This window comes from Vulpes lagopus, chromosome 6, assembly GCF_018345385.1.
Source record: "Vulpes lagopus strain Blue_001 chromosome 6, ASM1834538v1, whole genome shotgun sequence".
In the NCBI taxonomy this organism is placed as follows: domain Eukaryota; kingdom Metazoa; phylum Chordata; class Mammalia; order Carnivora; family Canidae; genus Vulpes; species Vulpes lagopus.
In genome coordinates, this window is record NC_054829.1 from 133,266,300 (window position 1) to 133,286,983 (window position 20,684).

Sequence of the window (20,684 nt, forward strand, 5' to 3'; positions counted from 1 at the left end):
CACTCTCCCTCCCTCTCCATTTACACTAATGATTTTTAGGGGAAAGGATCAGTTTCTGCAGGAAGACCACACTCTTTTTGTAAACATACAATGAATATTCCTATTATCTTATTTATTTGTTTATCGCAATGATTAAAAGAAACATCCTTGGTTGCTTGGACTATTCAGGAGATAGGACAAGAAGCTGAGGAGGGATACAGGCTTGTGAAAGCTCAGAAACACGTTGCTACTGTGCGACAGGAGAATTTGCTCTTAATTTTGCACTTACAGACTTTCACGTTTCAGAAGTGGGAGCCTAAAAATAAAACTTAACTACTTATTATGCATATTGCAATGCAAATTAAAGGAAATGAACAAAGAACAATGGTGAGGAGGAGAAGGAAAACAATTGTCCCTGCCAGTTATCTTAACTTTTTCTGGTTCATCTGATCTCATGGGGGAGTGTGCTAAGGCCCCAGACAAACATCACAGCCTGCGGTGTCCCCTTACTCATCTCTCTGTAAGACACGGTGGACTAGGAAATGAAACCACGCCGTGCCATTTTTGCAAAGAAAATGATTATCTAAAGATCTCGGTGGGCCATGGGGTGGGGATGGTGTTTGATAGCCAGCTCCTCCTCGACAGCAGAGAGAGACTTAACCACAGACCTGTAACGTGCAGGAGCTGCTTGGTGGCCCCTCGCCACGGCTGCGCTCCTCTGTGCCCACAGGCCTCCCCCGGCTTAGCTCAAGAGCAGAGTTCTCAGGGCCACGTGTGATCTTCCATCTTTCTCTTCCCATAGCTGACCTCTCCGAGGGGGTCACGGCTGCCCTCTCGCCATGCAATCCCATGCATTCCTTTGACTCCTGTCACCATTGCCTTCCATCTGTACTCACGTCATACTTCCTGCAAGTTCCCCGTTACTTTATTCCTGAACGGTACCTACGGCCATCATTATTATTTTTTAAAGATTTTATTTATTTATTTATTTATTTATTTATTTATTTGAGAGAGAGAGTATGTGTGCACTCAAGGTGTAAGAGCAGGATGAGGGGCAGAGGGGGAGGAGGAGGGAGGAGGAAACAATTCCAAGTAGACTGGCTGAGCACAGAGCCCTGGGTGGGGCTTGAATTCCCACCCCAGGACTCTGAGATCAGGACCTGAGCAGAAACTAACAGTCTGACGCTCAACCGACTGAGCCACCAAGGTGCCCCACCTTCATTATTTTTTTTCCCACATAGGCCTTACTCTGCAATTCCTTTAGAATTCCTCTCCGTTTGCGTCTACTGCAGGCCTTTTCAAGATTTATTTCTTGTACGTTCTTTCCCTATCGCTAGTTCGGTGGTCCTCAAATCTTAGCAGGCATGTGAATCACTTGGGGATGAGGAGAGGGCCCGGTGTTTATTTAGAAAATGCAGATTCCCTGGCAAGACTAAACGATTCGGCTTCAGCGGGTTGTAGGGTTGTAGCATTTGTTACGACCCCCTTGGGAAATCCAAGGCGGAGGCACAGCTGAGCACTTCTGGCTGCAAATCTCCTCTAAATCTTGATCTCGCTACACAAGGACTCTGATAAAAAGTCCTTCTCCTTGTTCTAACTACGTTTCAAGTTCCTCGTGCTTGAGTTCGTCTGATTTCCATGATACCCTTTACAAGACTAGCTTTGGACTCCATCTGTGTATCTAGCACAGGTTGTTTCACTTCCCTTCTCATTCCTCATGCTGCCGCCCTTCAGTTTTCATCATACTCCCTTTCCTCTTCCTCCTCTTCCCCAGTCTCCATCGTGGGACACTCCCACAGCCCCTGCCCCTGCTCCTAAGTCCGTCTCCACTGGATCCAAGTTACATAGCAGGCACTGGTTCTCCCGGTTAGGTCATTTAACGATGAGCATCTTACCTAGTGAGGCAGAAAGATTCATTTTCCACAATAAAAGCCAATGTTGACGTCCAGGATGAAATAGTATGGTATGGGAAAAAAAATATCACCACCCACAAAATAATTTTAAGTGTACATAAATTTCCTTTACCTATTCAGTGCTTTACTCTTTAAACATGTCATATATTTTAATAGTTATAGCTTCTTAAATGGAAAGTCATGAGTATAATTTAATTATTGAGATAAAAAGAATATAGCCAAACTCTATTTTACAGTGGTCTGAAATTTAAACTGAATCCAAACACTTAGAACCAACTATCAATCAGACAAAACCAGAAGAAAGAAAAAGCATTTGCCTGGACAAAAAAAAAAAATATATATATATATATATATATATAGGATGTAAATAATATAGCAAATCATGGATAATGAAAATTGAAATTCATTTTGTAATATCTTTCTATTGATGAAATAGTGAATTAAGGTATACTCCTGTACATCTACACACTTAAATACGCCTCTATTGAATTATATATCAATTTAATTAGAAAACACACACACACACACACACACACACACACCTATAACTCACAGGGGCATGTGTGTGTTGTTATCAGAGGTGTCTTATTTTGGAGTTGTAAAGAAAAGTAAAGCACAAAGTGAGATAACATTAGTATTCATAAACTCTAATTGCTAATCAAAGTACAACTAAAACAGTGATCGAGGGATCCCTGGGTGGCGCAGCGGTTTGGCGCCTGCCTTTGGCCCAGGGCACGATCCTGGAGACCCGGGATCGAATCCCACGTCGGGCTCCCGGTGCATGGAGCCTGCTTCTCCCTCTGCCTATATCTCTGCCTCTCTCTCTCTCTCTCTCTCTGTATGACTATCATAAGTAAATAAAAAAAAAAAATTTAAAAAAAAATAAAACAGTGATCGCATGTTCTGAGTACTTATTCATCCGAATGGCTTTCTGCTGGTCCTCCTTCAGCTCCCATCCTCTAGTGCTGGCACCTCCAAAGCTCACTCCTTGGGGCACTACCTTTTTCTAGTTCCCATGCCCTTCCTAAGTAATTTCATTTAATCTTGTGGCTTAAATACTTCAGTTGTGATGATGCCCAAATTCACAACTCTAGCCTTTTCCCAGAACTCTAATTAAAAACAAAAGCCCTCCTCCTCACAGCTCCAAATCACCGTGCCCCAAACTGGGCTCCCTCTCTGCTCCTCGTCCTCAACAACCAGCTCCTTCTAGACACTTTCCCATCTTAGTGCACGGCAAGTCCTTTTGAGGCGATGTGCGTCTCTTCCCTACCTCTATACCTTTGTCCATTTTTTTCCCCCGGACGATTCTGCGTTTTCCTTCCAAAAATAAGTAGAATCCAACCATTTATTTCCATACTCACTGCAACAACCCAGGTGCAAGCCACCATCATCTTCTACCCTACAAACTGCTCTTCTCATCTCTGTTCTTATTCTAAAATATTGAAATCCTTGACTTATGCTTAGGGGTGAAGGAGGCAGGGGGCAGGCGAGGAGAAAGACATAAACCAATTCTTCCCTCACTCCCTGCCCACATCCAGACCTTGGGGCTTGCCCTTTCCTCCCCCGGGCCACTGCATCTTCCACCCCTTAACCTATGTGTCCAACTAAACCACTATTTTGGTAAATAGAGTCATGGAAGGATGTAGATTAGAAACGAAGAAGAGAACGGGAGGGAAAAGGGAAGGAAAAGATCAGGGAGGAGGGGATGAGGGTTGAGGAACATAGAAAAAAGAATCATGTGCCTCTGCTCCTGTGGCAGAACCAAATCTCCAGAGAAAAATCTAAGGACTGTTTCCACTTACTCTTTCTCAACTCAAGCACTACTTGTAAAAAAACGATCTCTTGAATCCAGAGGGAGGGACAGGCACTCTCTCAGTTCTAACTGAGAAGAAAACTATGTGGATAATAAATGAAAATTTACACCTTAGTGCACTTGAATATACCCTTTTGGCTTCGCAGGGTTTAACAATGTGTTTCATGAAACTGTAGAAGGTGAAAAACATAACTCTCTGCTTTCCCCCACGCATCCTTTCCAATTTTTGTCAGAATTAATGGCTTTAGAGAAAATAACTCGAAGGAAAATGTTATTTGCTTTATTTACCTCCTATGGATTTCACTTATATAATTAAATTAGTTACATGATCGAAGCTTGAATTAATGTTTATCTTTGAAACTACCTTTTTTTAAAAAAAAGAAAGAAATACCGGTTTCATAGAAATTTTAGAATCAATGTTTGGAACAACACGGTTGATTCTGCTATTTATTAGCACTGTGACAGGTGATGCTAATCAAGAAGGAAAAATCCTAAAATTCATTTCAGCTCAACTTACCTCAAAGGAAATTTGCCTATTGTCTCTGATCACAGAGGCTCCTATTATCCCCCTTTTCTGCCATTTCTTGACCATTAACACCTCTTTTCCATATACCTTTCTTTAGCCCTATTCTTACCCTATTAAAAAAACGTCCAGGCTTAATTATATTACCTTTAAATGAAGTCCAGTATGATTTCCCTGCCCTCCATTGCCTATTTCCATTTCTCCTGAATTCACTTGTCCTGATTCCTTTGCTAACTTCCAACTGTCTGGTCACTTCTATTTGTACCCGGTATAGCTTCTGGTATTTTCATGCTCAGTCCTCTGTGAAAATGTGATTAACACCCAAATCAGGTCCCCTGATCCCTTCTCATCTCAAAAACTTTTCAGCTCCATCCTGGACCTTATCCGTTTACATGTCTAATATAGAGTAAGATCAAGTACAAGAATAGGAACCACCCCCAAATACACTGTCAAAGTAAAGATTTCCTTAACTGCAAATGGGAACTTTTTGCAGGACGAAAATATCCTAAACATTAGAATGTGATGATGACTGCGTAACTCTGTAAATTTACCTAAAATCATGAATTGTACAATTAAAATAGGTCAGTTCCAAGGTATGCAAATTATAGTACATAAGCAGAGAGCTGAATGGTGGTTGCCAGGGCGGGGGGGCGGGGGTGGGGGGCAAAATAGGAGGATGTTAGTCAAAGGGTACAAAATTTTGGTTATGCAAGATGTGTACGTTCTGAGATAATGTATAGCACCATAATAGTTAACGATGCTGTACTGTATACTTGAAATTTGCCTAAAGGATAGATCTTAAGTGTTCTCACCACATACACACACACAAAAAGAACATGACAGAGATGAAGATGAAGACAAGGAAATAATAACTGAGATGATGGGTAGATTAATTTGATTGTGGTGATAATTTCACAAATATATAACAATTATATATGAAATACATAATTACATGGTGTATGCTTTAAATACATAATTTTTATTTGTCAATTATAGCTTAATAAAGCTGGGCAGAAGTAGGCAACTGTTTCTAGATATTATCGTGTTGGTGATTATGAGTCTGGAATAAGAACACAAGGAAGCAGAAAGTATATTTAAGAGCCATTTCAGTTCTTTCCCCTGTTCAGCCTAAAGATGTTTTCATGGAGGGTTTCTCATACAGCAAATTTATACTGTGGAATTTACACTAATAATCCAAATCTCTCTCATTTTAATAGCTAATGATCACTGATCTATACTATAGGACTAGAGATTTGCTAAATGCTTTTTAGAGATTATTTTATTTAATATTGACAACACTCTCAGGAGCAAATACTATTCCTTCTACAGATATGGAAGTTGAAGCTTGGGCAGCTTAAGTAACTTGTCTTGGATCACACAACGAGTACGTAAGGAAAGAAAGACCAGGGCTTAACCCCAGGTTTTTATTATCACACAGTTTTTTTTTTTCCTTTCATCAAAGAATTTTTATTTTTTTTATTTATTTTATTTATTTTTTTATATTTGAATTCTATTTTTATTTTTATTTTTATTTTTTTTAATTAATTTTTATTGGTGTTCAATTTACCAACATACAGAAAAATACCCAGTGCTCATCCCGTCAAGTGTCCACCTCAGTGCCCGTCACCCATTCCCCTCCAACACCCGCCCTCCTCCCCTTCCACCACCCCTAGTTCGTTTCCCCGAGTTAGGAGTCTTTATGTTCTGTCTCCCTTCCTGATATTTCCCAACATTTCTTCTCCCTTCCCTTATATTCCCTTTCACTATTATTTATATTCCCCAAATGAATGAGAACATACACTGTTTGTCCTTCTCCGATTGACTTACTTCACTCAGCATAATACCCTCCAGTTCCATCCACGTTGAAGCAAATGGTGGGTATTATGTATACAATGGAATATTATCACACAGTTTGAACTCTCAATTATGTTTTACTACTTCACAAATACAATTTGGCCGACTTCTAAATCTGGAAAAATTATAATACAATAACTAACACGGGAAACATCTTTTATGTAGTAACATAATGGTAGGTACAGCCTATAAATATTTAAATAAAATATAATCAAGGATATTCTCATCTTCCGATTAAAACCAAGCTCATTAGGGAAGATGTAAGGATTCTATTTTATAACACAGATTAGACTAAAGAAAGAATCTGAAAACCATCTCACAGTAAATCGCTTTCAACAAATATTTAATGACTGCTACTGGGTGAATGCATTGAGGAAAGTGAAAGCCCAGAGGGACTCAGCAAGATAATCCGCGGATGAGAACGAGGATGCCTGTCCTCGAAATGCCAAGAAACCAGGGCTGGTAGAGAGAAAAACAGGGAATTGATAACTTTTTTTTTTTTTAATTTTTATTTATTTATGATAGTCACAGAGAGATAGAGAGAGAGGCAGAGACACAGGCAGAGGGAGAAGCAGGCTCCATGCACCGGGAGCCCGACGTGGGATTCGATCCCGGGTCTCCAGGATCGCGCCCTGGGCCAAAGGCAGGCGCCAAACCGCTGTGCCACCCAGGGATCCCTTTTTTTTTTTTTTTTAAAACCTCAGTCTCCTTCCCACTAGGCCATACAAATTTAAATATCCTTTGGGAGCCTTAGTTTCCGAGCTTGCTTACTAGTCACTCAGTACCGTGGCTCTTACACTCTTGAGAGGTCGGACATTCATTTACAAGCAATGTCACAGGGCACGGTGACAAAGGATGTCACATGGCATCTAACTTTCTATGTATTTTGTCGTTGGGAATTTTTCCTCATGTCACCTAGTTGTCCATGTTTGCTGGAAGAAGAAGTGGAAAAAAAGGTTTTACAAAGACATTTCTCTTGTTCTACAACTAAATAAAAAGGAAGAGAGATAGAAAACAAAAGTATCCTACAAGAACCAGAGCTCTGCCTGCATGCATCCACATCACTCCACATAAAACTTGCTATCCTTTCCAAAACATTCGCCCGTGTTTAAATTCACGTCTTCTGTGTATATATAATTTCATGTTTTCTTTCAGGTACATTTTTTAAAATTTTTATTTATTTTTATTTTTTTAAATAATTTTTTTCAAAGATTTTATTTATTTATTCATAGACACAGAGAGAGAGAGAGAGAGAGAGAGAGGCAGAGACACAGGCAGAGGGAGAAGCAGGCTCCATGAAGGGAGCCCAATGTGGGACTCGATCCCGGGTCTCCAGGATCATACCCCAGGCTGCAGGCGGCACCAAACCGCTGCATCTCTACATGCCTCATAATCCACACACGAACTGAAATGACTGCATAGTGCTCTACTCTAGTGGGCAAAGAGCGCTTATTCATCCATTCAGGATGTTTCTAGTATTTTCCTATGATGAATAGAATCTATGATCATCTTTGAAAAGTTTACCATTTTCTTATTATTTTGATTGTAGGTACATCCTAAATAACTGGTTTTCCTGAGGTGTCTTTGGGAGGGCTATTTTCTAAAGAACCAAAAAAAGCTAACATCTTAGAAATATTTTTACTGACAGAGCAATTTCAGGCAGATTTTTTTTTTCAGGCAGATGAAAATAGTCATTGATCTGCGTGTTAACCACCATATCGATGCATGCATTTTTTTGTAATTGCACAAGTGGAGTGATTTTCTCTTAAAATTATATTCTCATTAAAGCCCATAAAGAATTGAATGGACCGACTTTTTTTTTTTTTTTCTTACATTTCTATGTGGTGGGCAGCAAAATTGATTCTGGAAGGTTGTCTATAACTTACATTATTAGTTAGAACTAACATTGTTCATTTGTTAGGAGCCTATGTTTTGTGTCAAATATCTACTGATTGCATGAGGATGAATGGACATGAAGGAACCTGGGAGTGAGGACAGAAGTCTAATTTTCTAGCTCTGGACCTGTCCTTACCTGTACGGGTGACTTAATCTTTGGACCTCAGTATTCTATGATTTGTTTTCAATAAAGTAAATAGGGGAATTTGTGATCTCTGAGATTCTCTGTTGGTTCCAACATTTAAAAGATGCTTTAATTGGAAAAAAAAAAAAGCACAGATTCAACCAAATGATTTTCTTGTTTCCCAAAACTTCTTCTCATATTGAATATACACAACTAACTCGATTAACCAAGCAATGGAAGCCAATGGCTTATTTCCCGTACTCTCTTTCCCAGAAACCTGTGCATTTACCCAGTCACATAAACCAGAGTACTAGAGGCCCTCAATGGGGCCTTTTCTCTCCCTCACTATTCATGCAGTTGGATTTAAACTCTATAAATATCTAACTCCATAGTCACCCATTTCCTCTTTCCATTAGTATTATAATGACTTAATTGTTTGCTCTTCTTCAGTCTTTCACTGTGGTTAAAAATACAAATCTGATCCTCTTAGTAATCCTCAGACAAAAACCTGTCAGTGAGTCCCCACAGTCTGCAGGATGAGCTGCAAGGACTTCATACAACCAACAAATACCCTTCAGATTTGGCTCCTGCCCTGCCCACTCTTCCATCCTTCCTCTCTCCCCCTCCTGCCTCCCCTCTCCTCATTTTCCCACCTCCCTTCTTCCCATTTCTCTTCTCCTCTCCTACCCCTCCCCTTCCTCCATCTCCCTCTCCCTTACTCCCAGGTTCTCTAAGCTTTTGACATTTTTGAGCCAAGGACAATGAATGGCATCACCACACACCTGTGTGCTGCACAGATAGTGGAGAGCCTTTCGTGATATCTCTGGATTTTTCCCGCTCCAAACACCCAAGATCTAAACCCTCCAAGTAGCTCTGGAACCAAAGTCCGTTTCTGTATCTATGCTGACACCACCCTAGGCTAAGCCATTTTTCTCCTCCAACAGACTCACGGCAATAACTACTCATTAAAACAACTTCATGACAAGGGAGGGGGCACTGAGTTGTTCAAAGTCCCAACTATCAAAGATTTTTCAATTTAATAATAAATTATTTTTCAATAATAGTACCAACTATCAAAGATTTTTCAATAACTTTTCAATATTATTGAAAATAATGAAAAATTATCTTCTCATGTTACATAAGCCAGTCGTATGATTTCTTCCATGACACAGATCCCAAACATAGTCTTTCTAAGTTAGTACTTTTACTATTTTAAAGCTCTGGAAAATGCAGTGTCTTTTATCTTCTGGGAATTTACTTGTATATGACTTTCTTTTCCGTTGTTTGGTGCCTTTGAGACAATGGGTATTAAATATATAAGCTAATAGAGAGCTTTTAAAACACGCCGGATGTTATTCAGTGTTTCACCTGAGTACAAAAGTTCTTCTTTGGATTAAATCCATACTAGTTGAAATGATGTAACAGTGTCGCGATTTAAATTTTTTTTTTCCAGTTTACAATGAACGAGAAATACAACTCCTGATTTGCAGAAAATAAGTCTTCAAACCATATTATCTTTTACCTAGTTTTTTAAGTAAGAAAGGCTCCTTTCTGTAATTTGCTTATTAGATTTCATATGATATCTTTTATGTCTTAATTTTCCTGTTGATTGACTTTTCTTCCCAGATAAAACCAGAAGTCATATTTCCATAGCTGTGATATTAAAACATTTAATTGTAAAGTCAAGTTATACAAATTATCTTCCTGAGACATAGTGATGATATACTTTAGAGGTCTTTCCTTAAAAATCTCAAGATTTTAGCCACTCATTTCTAACAATTTAATGATTTAAAAAGTAATCCGCCACCCAAAGAGATGGAAGGATGAGAAGTAAAGTGGCTTCCTGAAATCCCCAAATTAGGACTGATGATGTGTTTTACCATTTTTTTTTTTTTAAAGATTTTATTTATTTATTCATGAGAGACACACACAGAGAGAGGCAGAGACCCAGGCAGAGGGAGAAGCAGGCTCCATCCAGGGAGCCCCATGCGGGACTCGATCCCAGGACCCTGGGGTCACTCCCTGGGCTGAAGGCAGGTGCTAAACCACTGAGCTACCCGGGCTGCCCCTGTTTTATCATTTTAGACATTTTTCTCTTCACCAGGTTTATAATCACTAGAAATTCTAGGTCATTCAGCAAACTTATTCTCGTTTACAATTAAAGTCATTTCTTTAAAGGAAAGATTTAATTTTTAAGAATTCTGAACTGTCACACTACATACCGTACTTCTTGCCTGTGCTTCAGATCACACTTGGCTTCACAAGTTTTTGGGTAGGTGATTGGAAAAACGTCAGCAACTGAAATGTTAAAGTCACTATTGCATTACTCATACTGAATCAGATTTTAAACTAGGCTATTTTTACAGAATTTATCATCTATCGCCTTTCAGAACACATAGAAAAAAGAAGGTAGAACTGATAAAGTGATTATTATTATTATTATTATTTTTGGAAGTAGAAGCAAGGGAAGAAACGTAGTTCATGATTCCCAGTTTCTAAATTGAATATCTGGATGAATGGTGGTGACTTGTATTCAGAAAAAGAGATTCCCAAGAGAAGTTTGAGGGAAAGGGACTGAGAGATGATCGGATGTGTTGACCCTGGGGGCTGAATAACACCATTAAGGCAGAGCTGTCCGCCAGACGGTGGTTCAACGTGTGTCTGGGCCTCAGGAGCCGCATCTGGGCTTGACACAGAGATGGTGTCAGAAACCCGAAGCTGAAGAGTTTGTGGGCGATTTATGCACATTGATACAACTTTTTTGGAGGGAAATACGGCAACATCGCTCAACTTTAAGCACCTCCGCTAAGAAATTCCACCGTTAGGAGTTTATTAAAAAGAAATGCTCACAGTTTTCAGGGACATAAAAATAAGTGTATATCCTGTAAACACAGGTGGTTATAGCGAAAAATTAGAAGTGACCTAAATGATCATCAATATTGTGTTGGTTAGAGAATCGTGCTACATTCAGTCAGTAGAGCGCTCCACAGCTTTAAGAAAAAATGAGATCTTCATGAATTGAAATGAGCCATTGCCAAAACATTTTTCTGAGTGAAAATATACCCATTTACATATTTTACATAAATAAAAGCTAATATCCGTTAGGCTCTCACCATGTGCCAGGTACCACCATAAAATGTTTGGTGTATATGAAGTCATCACATCTTCAGAACGACCCTGTGACGTAAGCAGTATTTCCACGCCATAAATGAGGAAACTAAGTCATAGAGAAGTGAGGCAGTTTGACTAATGTCGCAAGGCTACTACGTGTCCAAGCTGTGATTCGATCTATAATAGGGAGCGGAGTCTATGAATTGTCTGAAATCTGAAATGAAACTTTCTGCCTTAACCCAGAATGGGGCCAGAAAGCTTAAACTTAGTTATGGAAAATTTAAGAACGTTCACGTTCCCATGAACCTGAAGTTTGTGGACTGAGCCACAGCGATTGAAAATTCAAATGGTTGGATGCCTAGAAGAAATCACACAGGGAGCTACTCTTGGCCAGTGTCCTAATTGGTTTATTGTAGGGAGAGATGATGGATTTGGAAGGCTTTTGACTCCATACGCTTCTTTATTCTTTAGATTTGTGTGCTACAAGCAAATTTCATTTTTGTATAGTTAAAAAAGAGAATAAAGAAGAAGGAAAACTGCATGATAAATTCATTTAGGCTCATACGCAACTTAGAAAAAAAATCCTCCTATTCCCCTTGTATCACAGGTAGTTCAGTGCCTTGCAAGCCTAATCATTTAGTTTGTACAGTATGTCCAAGTCCCAACATGACTCTTTATCTAAACACATTTTATTTTCTTGCTATTCCAAACTATAAATGTATAAAAGATAAAAAACAACAACAACCCACTTTCTCTTAAAGATTTGATGTTGTGTACATGGAGCTAGCTACATGCAGGGAAGTGCACATGGAGAAGAAAAGCCTGGTACATAGTGTTGGCAGACCTGGCTTTGTATTTGCTTAAAGATGAACTGAGCCGAGCGCTAAGAGGGGCTGAGGAAGACAAAATCTCAGGTGGAAGAAAAAATACCCCCAAGGAATCAAATTATAATCTACACAAAGAATGAAATTGCTCTCTCCTTGAAAATAACATACTGCCAGGTGCTGGTTTAAAAGAAAAAAGGAATGGACGGGGTTTTTCTTAATACCTACTCTTTATTTCCATAGGGCCTGTGTGATAGAAAGTGGGGATTTTTGTTTTGTTTTGTTTTTGGTGACATAAAGTATTTTTTTCCAAAAGGGAAGAAAATATATTTGGAAGTAAACACGACATGAGTTTTAGCTATAACCTGTAAGACCGATAATTTAAAATAGACTAGTTTCGGTGGATTGGGCATGACCTCCAAAGAATTACAAGCATAGAGATTTTTTTTTCAATGTAGAGCATTCAATTGATATACTTTGAAGAATTAGTCATTTTAAGCCATCCTGAATTTTTAAAGTTATAGAAGAAAAAGATATAAGTGTAAATCATATGTGCAAAAACAAACTAGATGAGAGCACACCTGTATGCCACCGGTAACTGTCTTGTTGTGGAAGGAGATTAGGGGTAATTTTAATCTTTCTTTTGACTTTTCTATATTTTCCAATAAACATAGCCCAAGACTCAAATAACTCAGTTAAAATATGGCAAAAGACATGAACAAACATTTTTCCAAAAAGGACATCCAGAGGGCCCAACAGACACATGAAAAATACTCAACATCACTCATCATCAGGGGAATGCAAGTCAAAACCACAATGAGCTATCGCCTCACACCTGTCCAACGGCCTAAAATCAAAAACACATGAAATAATAAGTGTGGTGAGGATGCAGAGAAAAAGGAACCTTCCTGCACTGGTGGTGGGAATACAAACTGGTGCAGCCACTGTGGAAAACAGGATGGAAGTTTCTCAGAAAGTTAAAAATAGAACTACTCTATGATCCAGTAATCACACTACTGGGTATTTACCCCAAAACAACAAAAATACTAATTCAAAAGGATATATGCACCCTTACATTTATAGCACCATTATTTATAAATAATAGCCAAATTATAGAAGCAGCCCAAGTATCCATTGATCTATGAATAAATAAAGAAAAAGTGGTATATTTATTCAGTGGGATATTATTCAGCTACAGAAAAAGAATGAAATCTTGCCATTTCTAATAACATGGATAACAGAGAGCATCATGCTAGGCAAAATTAGCCAGTCAGAGAAAGACAAATATCTATGATTTCACTCATATGGGGAAGTTAGGAAACAAAACCAAGAAAACAGATTCTTTATTACAGAGAACAAACTGATGGTTACCAGAGGACGGGTGGGTGGGAGGAGGGCAAAACAGGGGATGGGATTAAGGAGGGCACTTGTCATGATGGGCCCAGGGTGGTGTATGGAAGTGCTGATTCACTACTCTGTACCCTTGAAACTAGCATCATGCTGTATGTTAACTGTACTAGAATTAAAATTAAGAGAATAATAGAAAAACATTTAAAATACACGTAATTGAAAGATCCAAACATTTCTGAGAAGATATATGGCAGGATCTATTGGTGAATACAAGATATTAGAATTGTGATCTCAGGCTAAACTGCTCTCCAGTGAATGACAAGACTAATTTTTGAAAGAAATCCAGAGATCAAGCTAGAGTCAGAGAAAGCGCTACAGTAGGGGAAGAAAAAAAAACAAACAAAAAAACAAACAAACAAAGGTTTTCCAAATCAAATCATGGATGCAGTTTTTTTTTTTTTTTTTGCTTTTACTCAATATATCTGAATCATTCTCTTTCAAAAAAAATTGAGAATCTTAGTTTTAAGCATGAAAATAAAAGGTTTAAAGCAAATATTTTTGTAGCTATTGCCTAGTTCCTGGAGAAAGTACATAAAGGGATAAGTTGGAAAACAGACATTTTTGCTTAGACATCTCAGCTTTATACTACTGACTTAAAATGTTAATTTATGTTTTGTCTCCCCAAACTAGGCAGTGGTTAGTGATGGGATCAGAAGAATGTAAACCGAAGGTAGTGGTATGAGGATTTGCATCCAGTTCTCCCATTTCCGGCCCATTGAACGCCTGCTACACTGTAGGCCACATAGAGCTCCCTTCCCTAACGCAGTATGTTTTCCCTTTTATCCAAGAAATCTTCTATTTTTTAAATGCAGGCTCCATGCCTAAGGTGGGGCTCGAACTCATGACTCTGAGATCAAGAGTCTTATGTTCAACTGACTGAGCTACCCAGGCGCCCCGAAATCTTCTATTTATAACAGAGAATGAGGAAACATCTACTTGTATTTCTCCTTAAAACAGTAAAATTCTCCTCAGAGAGTTTGCCATATGATTACATAACCATTGTCTTATAAAAGTAAGACTGGTCGACTGGTCTGCTTAACTCTTTGTATTAATGTTCTACTTTCCTTCGGAAAATTCCCTCAGATTCTACTACAGACTCGGGATGTCGTAGGCTCAAGGAGAACGTCTAATAGTCTTGTCCGTAAAATTTTATTTATTTATTTATTATTATTATTATTTTTAATAATTGTCCGTAAAATTTTAGTTCACTTTTCTTTTTTTTTTTTTTTTTTTTTTTTTTAGTTCACTTTTCTTATCGCCTTTCCGAGTGATTTTTTTTTTTTTTTCCTCTCTCTCTTCTGTCTGAAACTGTGGGGTAGGAAATGTTGATTCTGTTCCAATCTGGAACAGATGCGGGGCGGGGTGGGGACACCAGGGCATGTCTGCAGGAATGTGACCTTAGGTCGTTGGTAGGGAGGCGGTTCCGAGTTCACTCCAAACCTAGGGGCAGGTCACAGGGAATTCACATTCTCGACGAGGGTGGACATTGCCCCTCTCTGGCCCTTCTTCTTCTCTCTGAGGCTCTCGGCTTCCACGGGTGCTTTTCCACCTTAAGGAAAGTTTCATGCAAGTGGCAACTTCCCACTTTCTTTTGAGCAATAATGTAAAGAATGGATCAAATTTCGAGGGAGGAATCCACAAGCTTTGAAGAGCCTGCAGGTAAATCACGGACTCCAGAACTCGTAGAAACCTGATGTAACAACTGAATACTTGGCTTACAAACATCCTGATTTTGGATGTTTATAAACATACACGTGCAATGAGGGTTTTGTCCCAGAAAAAATCTCCTGTCTATAGCGTGAAAACCCTTACAGGATGCTCAGTTTTATTTGTTTGCATGTTCCTCAGGCCCCAGTTTTCTCAGGTCAAAATTGTCAGAGCTTCACTCCCATCTTTGATTCTGTTTGGCAACTGCTGATGAGTCTGAGATTCTTTAAACACGAATTTCCAGTAAGCGAGTTGTCCTATTTTCCTTCCTAGCTCAACACATATTATTTTGCGTAGATTTTCTTTCCTCTCGATACAGATCAACTGAGGTCCTAACCTGACCATTTTTCAGTTCCAACTCATCCGTGTCACTCTTCCTGTTTGTCCCCACATCCTTCCTGTCTTCTCCCAGCACTGTTCACTTACATCACCCTCTAGCTACGGTCTTACCTGGGAAGCTTTACCTGGGAAGTCTTACCTGGGAAGCTTTTAAGACATACCCAGACCTGGGCTCCCTTCCCATGACTTCCAGTTAATCTGTCTGAGGTGACACCTTGGCATAGATAACACACTTTAAAGCTCAAAAGGTAATTGCAATATGAAGCCAGGGTTGAGAAGCCCTACTTTTTGCAATGCCGATTTTATTTTATTACTATTATTTGTGAAACTTGATCTCCCACTAGAGTTTTCAGCACTTTAAGTCAGAGGCTGTATCTGATGCATATGCGAATTCCAATGCCTGTTGAATTGTTTTTTTTTTTTTTAATTTTATTTATTTATTCATGAGAGATACAGAAAGAGACAGAGAGAGGCAGAGAGAAGCAGGCTCCATGCCGGGAGCCTGATGTGGGACTCGATCCCGGGTCTCCAGGATCGGGCCCTCGGCCAAAGGCAGCGCTAAACTGCTGAGCACCTGGGCTGCCCGCCTGTTGAATTTGAACTTGTGTGCCAAATACTCTGTGGGTTTTACTCCAGAAGACCCAAATTTCAAGAGGACATCTCTTCCTCAAGGAAATCACAAAGTATTACAGAAGTATCGGACAAGAACAAACGTAGTACATCATAACTCTGACCCTAATAAGACTATAAGGGGCATAAAAATAAAGTTTTAGGAGATGGAGTCAAATCAGTCTGAGAAGTCAGGACGACGTAATGGAGCGGGTAGACAATTAGGACAGGTGACACGTGGAATTTTGAATAGGATTGCGTGTATGGTTCCGACAGAAAGAAGCAGAAAATAGTGGGGAGATGAAAACAGAAGAATTTCTTGTAAACGGGAACTGAGTAAGGAAAAAAGAAGAGGTGGGAAAGTGTGAAGTCCATTAAGGAAACAGTTTGTGCAGCATTTAAGAAGCTACTACAGGAGAAAACAGTGGTGAAAGTAGAAAGTTGGTGGGCTGGGACCACAGGGGCTTTGCATGCCCCGTGGACCATCTTGGACGCCCTGAAGGTTTGAAGCAGAGGAGTAAAACACTCAGATATTCGTGCTTTAAGAAGAGCACTCTTCCTAACTGATTATCTTGTAGCTTTTAAAATGCATTTTTATGTGATCTGGATTACATTATACGACTACTATAAGCAAGGCTTTATTTTATTTAAAAATTTTTATTTATTTATTTATTTATTTATTTATTTATTTATTTATTTATTTAGAGACCGTGAGAGAGGATGGGGAGCAGAGGGAGAGGGACAAGCAGACTCCGCACTGAGCATAGAGCCTGACGTGGGGCTCGATCCCAAGACCCTGAGATCATGCAAGAGCAGAGGGTTAACCAACTGAGCCATCCAAATGGCCCTATAAGCAAGGCTTTCTTATACTAAAACCCTTTTCATTGTGTGGTCACTGTATTCACCAAAAAACAGATCCTTGAGGAGCAAACACATAAATTACATCTGTTTTCAGACGACAGTATTTCATTGGGATAGCTGAGAAGAAAATAAATGAAGATAAAGCAGAATAACAGTTATGGTAGTTCCCCTAAGAAACTGGACTAAAGGGCAGCCCCAGTGGCGCAGTGGTTTGGCGCTGCCTGCACCCTGGGGTGTGATCCTGGGGTCCCGGGATCAAGTCCTGCATCGGGCTCCCTGCATGGAGCCTGCTTCTCCCTCTGTCTGTGTCTGTGCCTCTCTCTATCTCTGTGTCTATGAATAAATAAATAAAATCTTTAAAAAAAAACTGGACTAAAATATTTGGCTCTCTTTTGGAGAAGTATCAAAAGAAAGAAGAGGTGAAGCTAATTCCTTCACTTCATGTGCTTTTCTGCGCTGCCAAATGCAAGTAAGCGTGTATGTCTAAGTTAGTTATTTCACATGGTCATATTTACTTCTGTTATTGCTTTTGACTTACTAATGCAATATTTGTTGTTGAATAAGCCTGCAGAAAAATAATTTGCATATATGATGTCACTTTAGGCTGGAAGTCTTTGTTTAAAACAGATCAGCTCTTAACTTGATGGACAGGCTGATGCCATGCTCAGCAAATCATACTTGTGCTATATCACCTCCCTATGAAGTCCCCTTGAGATCTACACCAAATTGTTTTTTTTTTTTTTAATTAAAAACTTCATTGCATTTTATCAATAAAGTCATCAGTAAAACAATGGGATGTATAACACATATGAAAAACCAGAAATAAATCAATGTTTATAAGCGTTGGATGCTCTTTTCTCTTTTATTTTAAATTTGATCCTAGAAAGGTGTGTGTGTGTGTGTTTGTGTGTGTGTGTGCACGCGCATGATTATACGTATAGAAACTGAGAGGTGAAGAAAGGTAAAGAATTCAGACATCCATGCAGATATTTTAAGTTAAGAAATATTATTCAGAGCTCAACCACACAAGTCAACATTTAATGCTCTTTAAATAGTAGCATATAGTAATATTTTAGGAAGTTTCACGGTCAGGTTCCATGTATCATCACATGCCAGTGCTTTATATCCTCAATTAGATTTTATGTGCCCTGTGGACAGATTTCAGTCTTTTAACTATTTTACAAACTCTAAAGTTTTAGAAAAACAGATAGATTAGATGAATTTGGGGATCCCTGGGTGGCTCAGTGGTTTAGCCCCTGCTTTTGGCCCAGGGCGTGATCCTGGAGTCCTGGGATGGAGTCCCGCATCGGGCTCCCTGCATGGGGCCTGCTCCTCCCTCTGCCTGTGTGTGTGTGTGTGTGTGTGTGTGTCTTTCTGTGTCTCTCATGAATAAATAAATAAAATCTTAAAAAAAAAAAAGATTAAGACGTATTCTCAAGATTAGAGACTTCTAGTTCCAGGCAAGATGGAGTGAACACAATCTGTTTTACTCCTCTAATTACAAAAAACACTCTAGAGAAAACCCACAAGTCATTTATCAGAAGAATCTAAGAGGTGGACAAATGATGGCAGACTGACTCGGTGCCTTGGGACTTAAGGAATGACATATTGATGAGTTCCATTTTTTTTTCCTTGTCTCACATATCCTAGCAGTGTAGTAAAATGCCAGATAAAAATGGCATCCAAGAAGAGCCAAATGGCTAGTAAAGTTGCCCAAACAGAACAGAGAACTTTTAATCACAGCTGTCCATTCCAGGGATGATACCACAAAAAGGGCGGGTTGCTCCTCCATCCACAAAATAGTGCAGCGAGGGGTCAGTGAGCAACATCCCTCCCTCATAAAGCCCACGGACAGGAACCTGAATTCCACTCCCGTGGAGATGGCATCCTTCCTCTCCCGAGGTCTGTGCTGGCTGACCTCCAGCCTCCATGAACTAAATAGGACGTGCCTCTCCTCAGAAACCCGGTTGCAATTCTGATTTCTATTCCCTGCTGAAATAATAAGGTGATAGTATAACTTTCCACAGCAAAAAGTTTTGGGGAGGCTGTGACTATTAAGGGATCACGTGAGGAAGTGCCTTGGTGGTAACGGAACAGTCCTTTTCGATATTTCGATGATAGTTATATCAGTATATCAGTTATTCAATTATAACTTACTTTAAAGATTTTTTTTATTATTTTTAAAAAAAAAAGCATGAACAGGGGAAGGGGCAGGGGGAGGAGCAGCAGGAGGGGGAGAGAGAGAATCTCAAGCAAACTCCTCCCTGAGCATGGAGCTCGAGGTGGGGCTTCGTCTCACCACCCTGAGATCATGACCTGACTTGAAATCTAGAGTTGGAAGCTCAACCCTATTGAGCCACCCAGGTGCCCCAATTTTGACCGACTTTAATGCTTTCTTCCCGAAAATCTGGACACTGAATGACAAATGTATTATATAATAAAACTTTTTTTTTTTAAAAAATTCTGGTTTTGCCACTAGATTTTCTGATCCTATTACTAAACCAATTATGACTAAGAATAACTATTTTCCCCTAACTTTCAAAATTCAGGATCATAACCCAAGAAGAGCAAAGACTTGAAAAGGAAAGTAAAGTCACCCTTCCCACCTGAATAACACTCTTTATGGTTTACAGGAGTATAGACATATTGCTCGGGACACGGGGCTCAGCACACGGGGGATACACTTCCTGATGCAGTATTTTAAAGTAATTGAACACACACACACACAAACGGAGAAAGTATATTAAAATTATAAGTAACAGTGATAATACTCTGGGTTTTGGGCCATGCCTTGCCTCTAAGGAATACAAGATTTTTCCTTTAATCTCACCATTTAACAGAGTCCTATATTGATGTCTCTTTTTCAAATGGCACAATTAAATGACAGGCAGTGATGTGCCTGGCCTTAGGACACAATGGAAGTCACTGGTAAGGTCAGAGTCATAAACTAGGACGCATGCTCTCCGCCACGTGTCCTTGGCTTCCCAGTTAAAGTAGGCCATTTCAGCTAAATCCACATGAATACCATTCATTGAATGAGAATGCATCTATTTTTTTTTTTTTTGGTAGCATGGTTTCCAGAAGACTTTTCTGCTCGCATAGTGCTACCCTATAAGCAACGCACTCAGGCATTTCGCTTATTCTAATTTAATTTCTGTTCAAGTATTTTTTTTTGGACATTTGACAACTTCACTCAATGGGTTGGAGATGTCAAGAACTACTCATGGTGATGGGCCAAGCGTCTTCATCCTAACCTTGTAACCAACAAACTTCCCCAAAGGGAAGGTAATATCATCAATGCATCCTGTCGTCACTTACTTTCTTCTTTCCATTTCGAATCTATGCAGTAGTTTCCGAAGACCACCGTTCTTAAATCCCTGAAAATGGGCGGCTGGGGCTCCCACGGTGATGACATCGTAGAGAGCATCTGGAACGGGAATGGACAAGGAGATGAACACTTTGCAAGCATTTGTCTCCAGCATGCTATCTCCATTGAAGCGTACACACTGTAGGAGGCTTGAGGAATTATTCTGCTTAATTTCGCAGGAATAACTACGAACTCTCATCTCAAGGGGGCAAGAGGAGCTAATCAATCCTTCTAAAGCCACCTGTGCACCTAAACAAGTTACAATATTTCTTTGATTTATGAGTACATCTTAATTATATGCTACTGTGTGGAACGGTATGTTCCCTCATTCTTCTATATACTTACTGAGATAAC

General features: G+C 39.4%; 1 protein-coding gene across 7 annotated transcripts in view; it reads right to left on the bottom strand.

Annotated features, from left to right (window-relative positions):
- INPP4B (inositol polyphosphate-4-phosphatase type II B) overlaps nucleotides 1–20,684 on the bottom strand; it is a 707,856-nt gene that overhangs the window by 129,251 nt on the left and 557,921 nt on the right. For all 7 annotated transcript variants that reach the window (XM_041758016.1, XM_041758014.1, XM_041758011.1 and 4 more), the window contains one exon: nucleotides 20,282–20,390. In XM_041758016.1, the coding sequence (XP_041613950.1) occupies nucleotides 20,282–20,390 (109 nt within the window). The remainder of the gene's footprint in view (nucleotides 1–20,281; nucleotides 20,391–20,684) is intronic.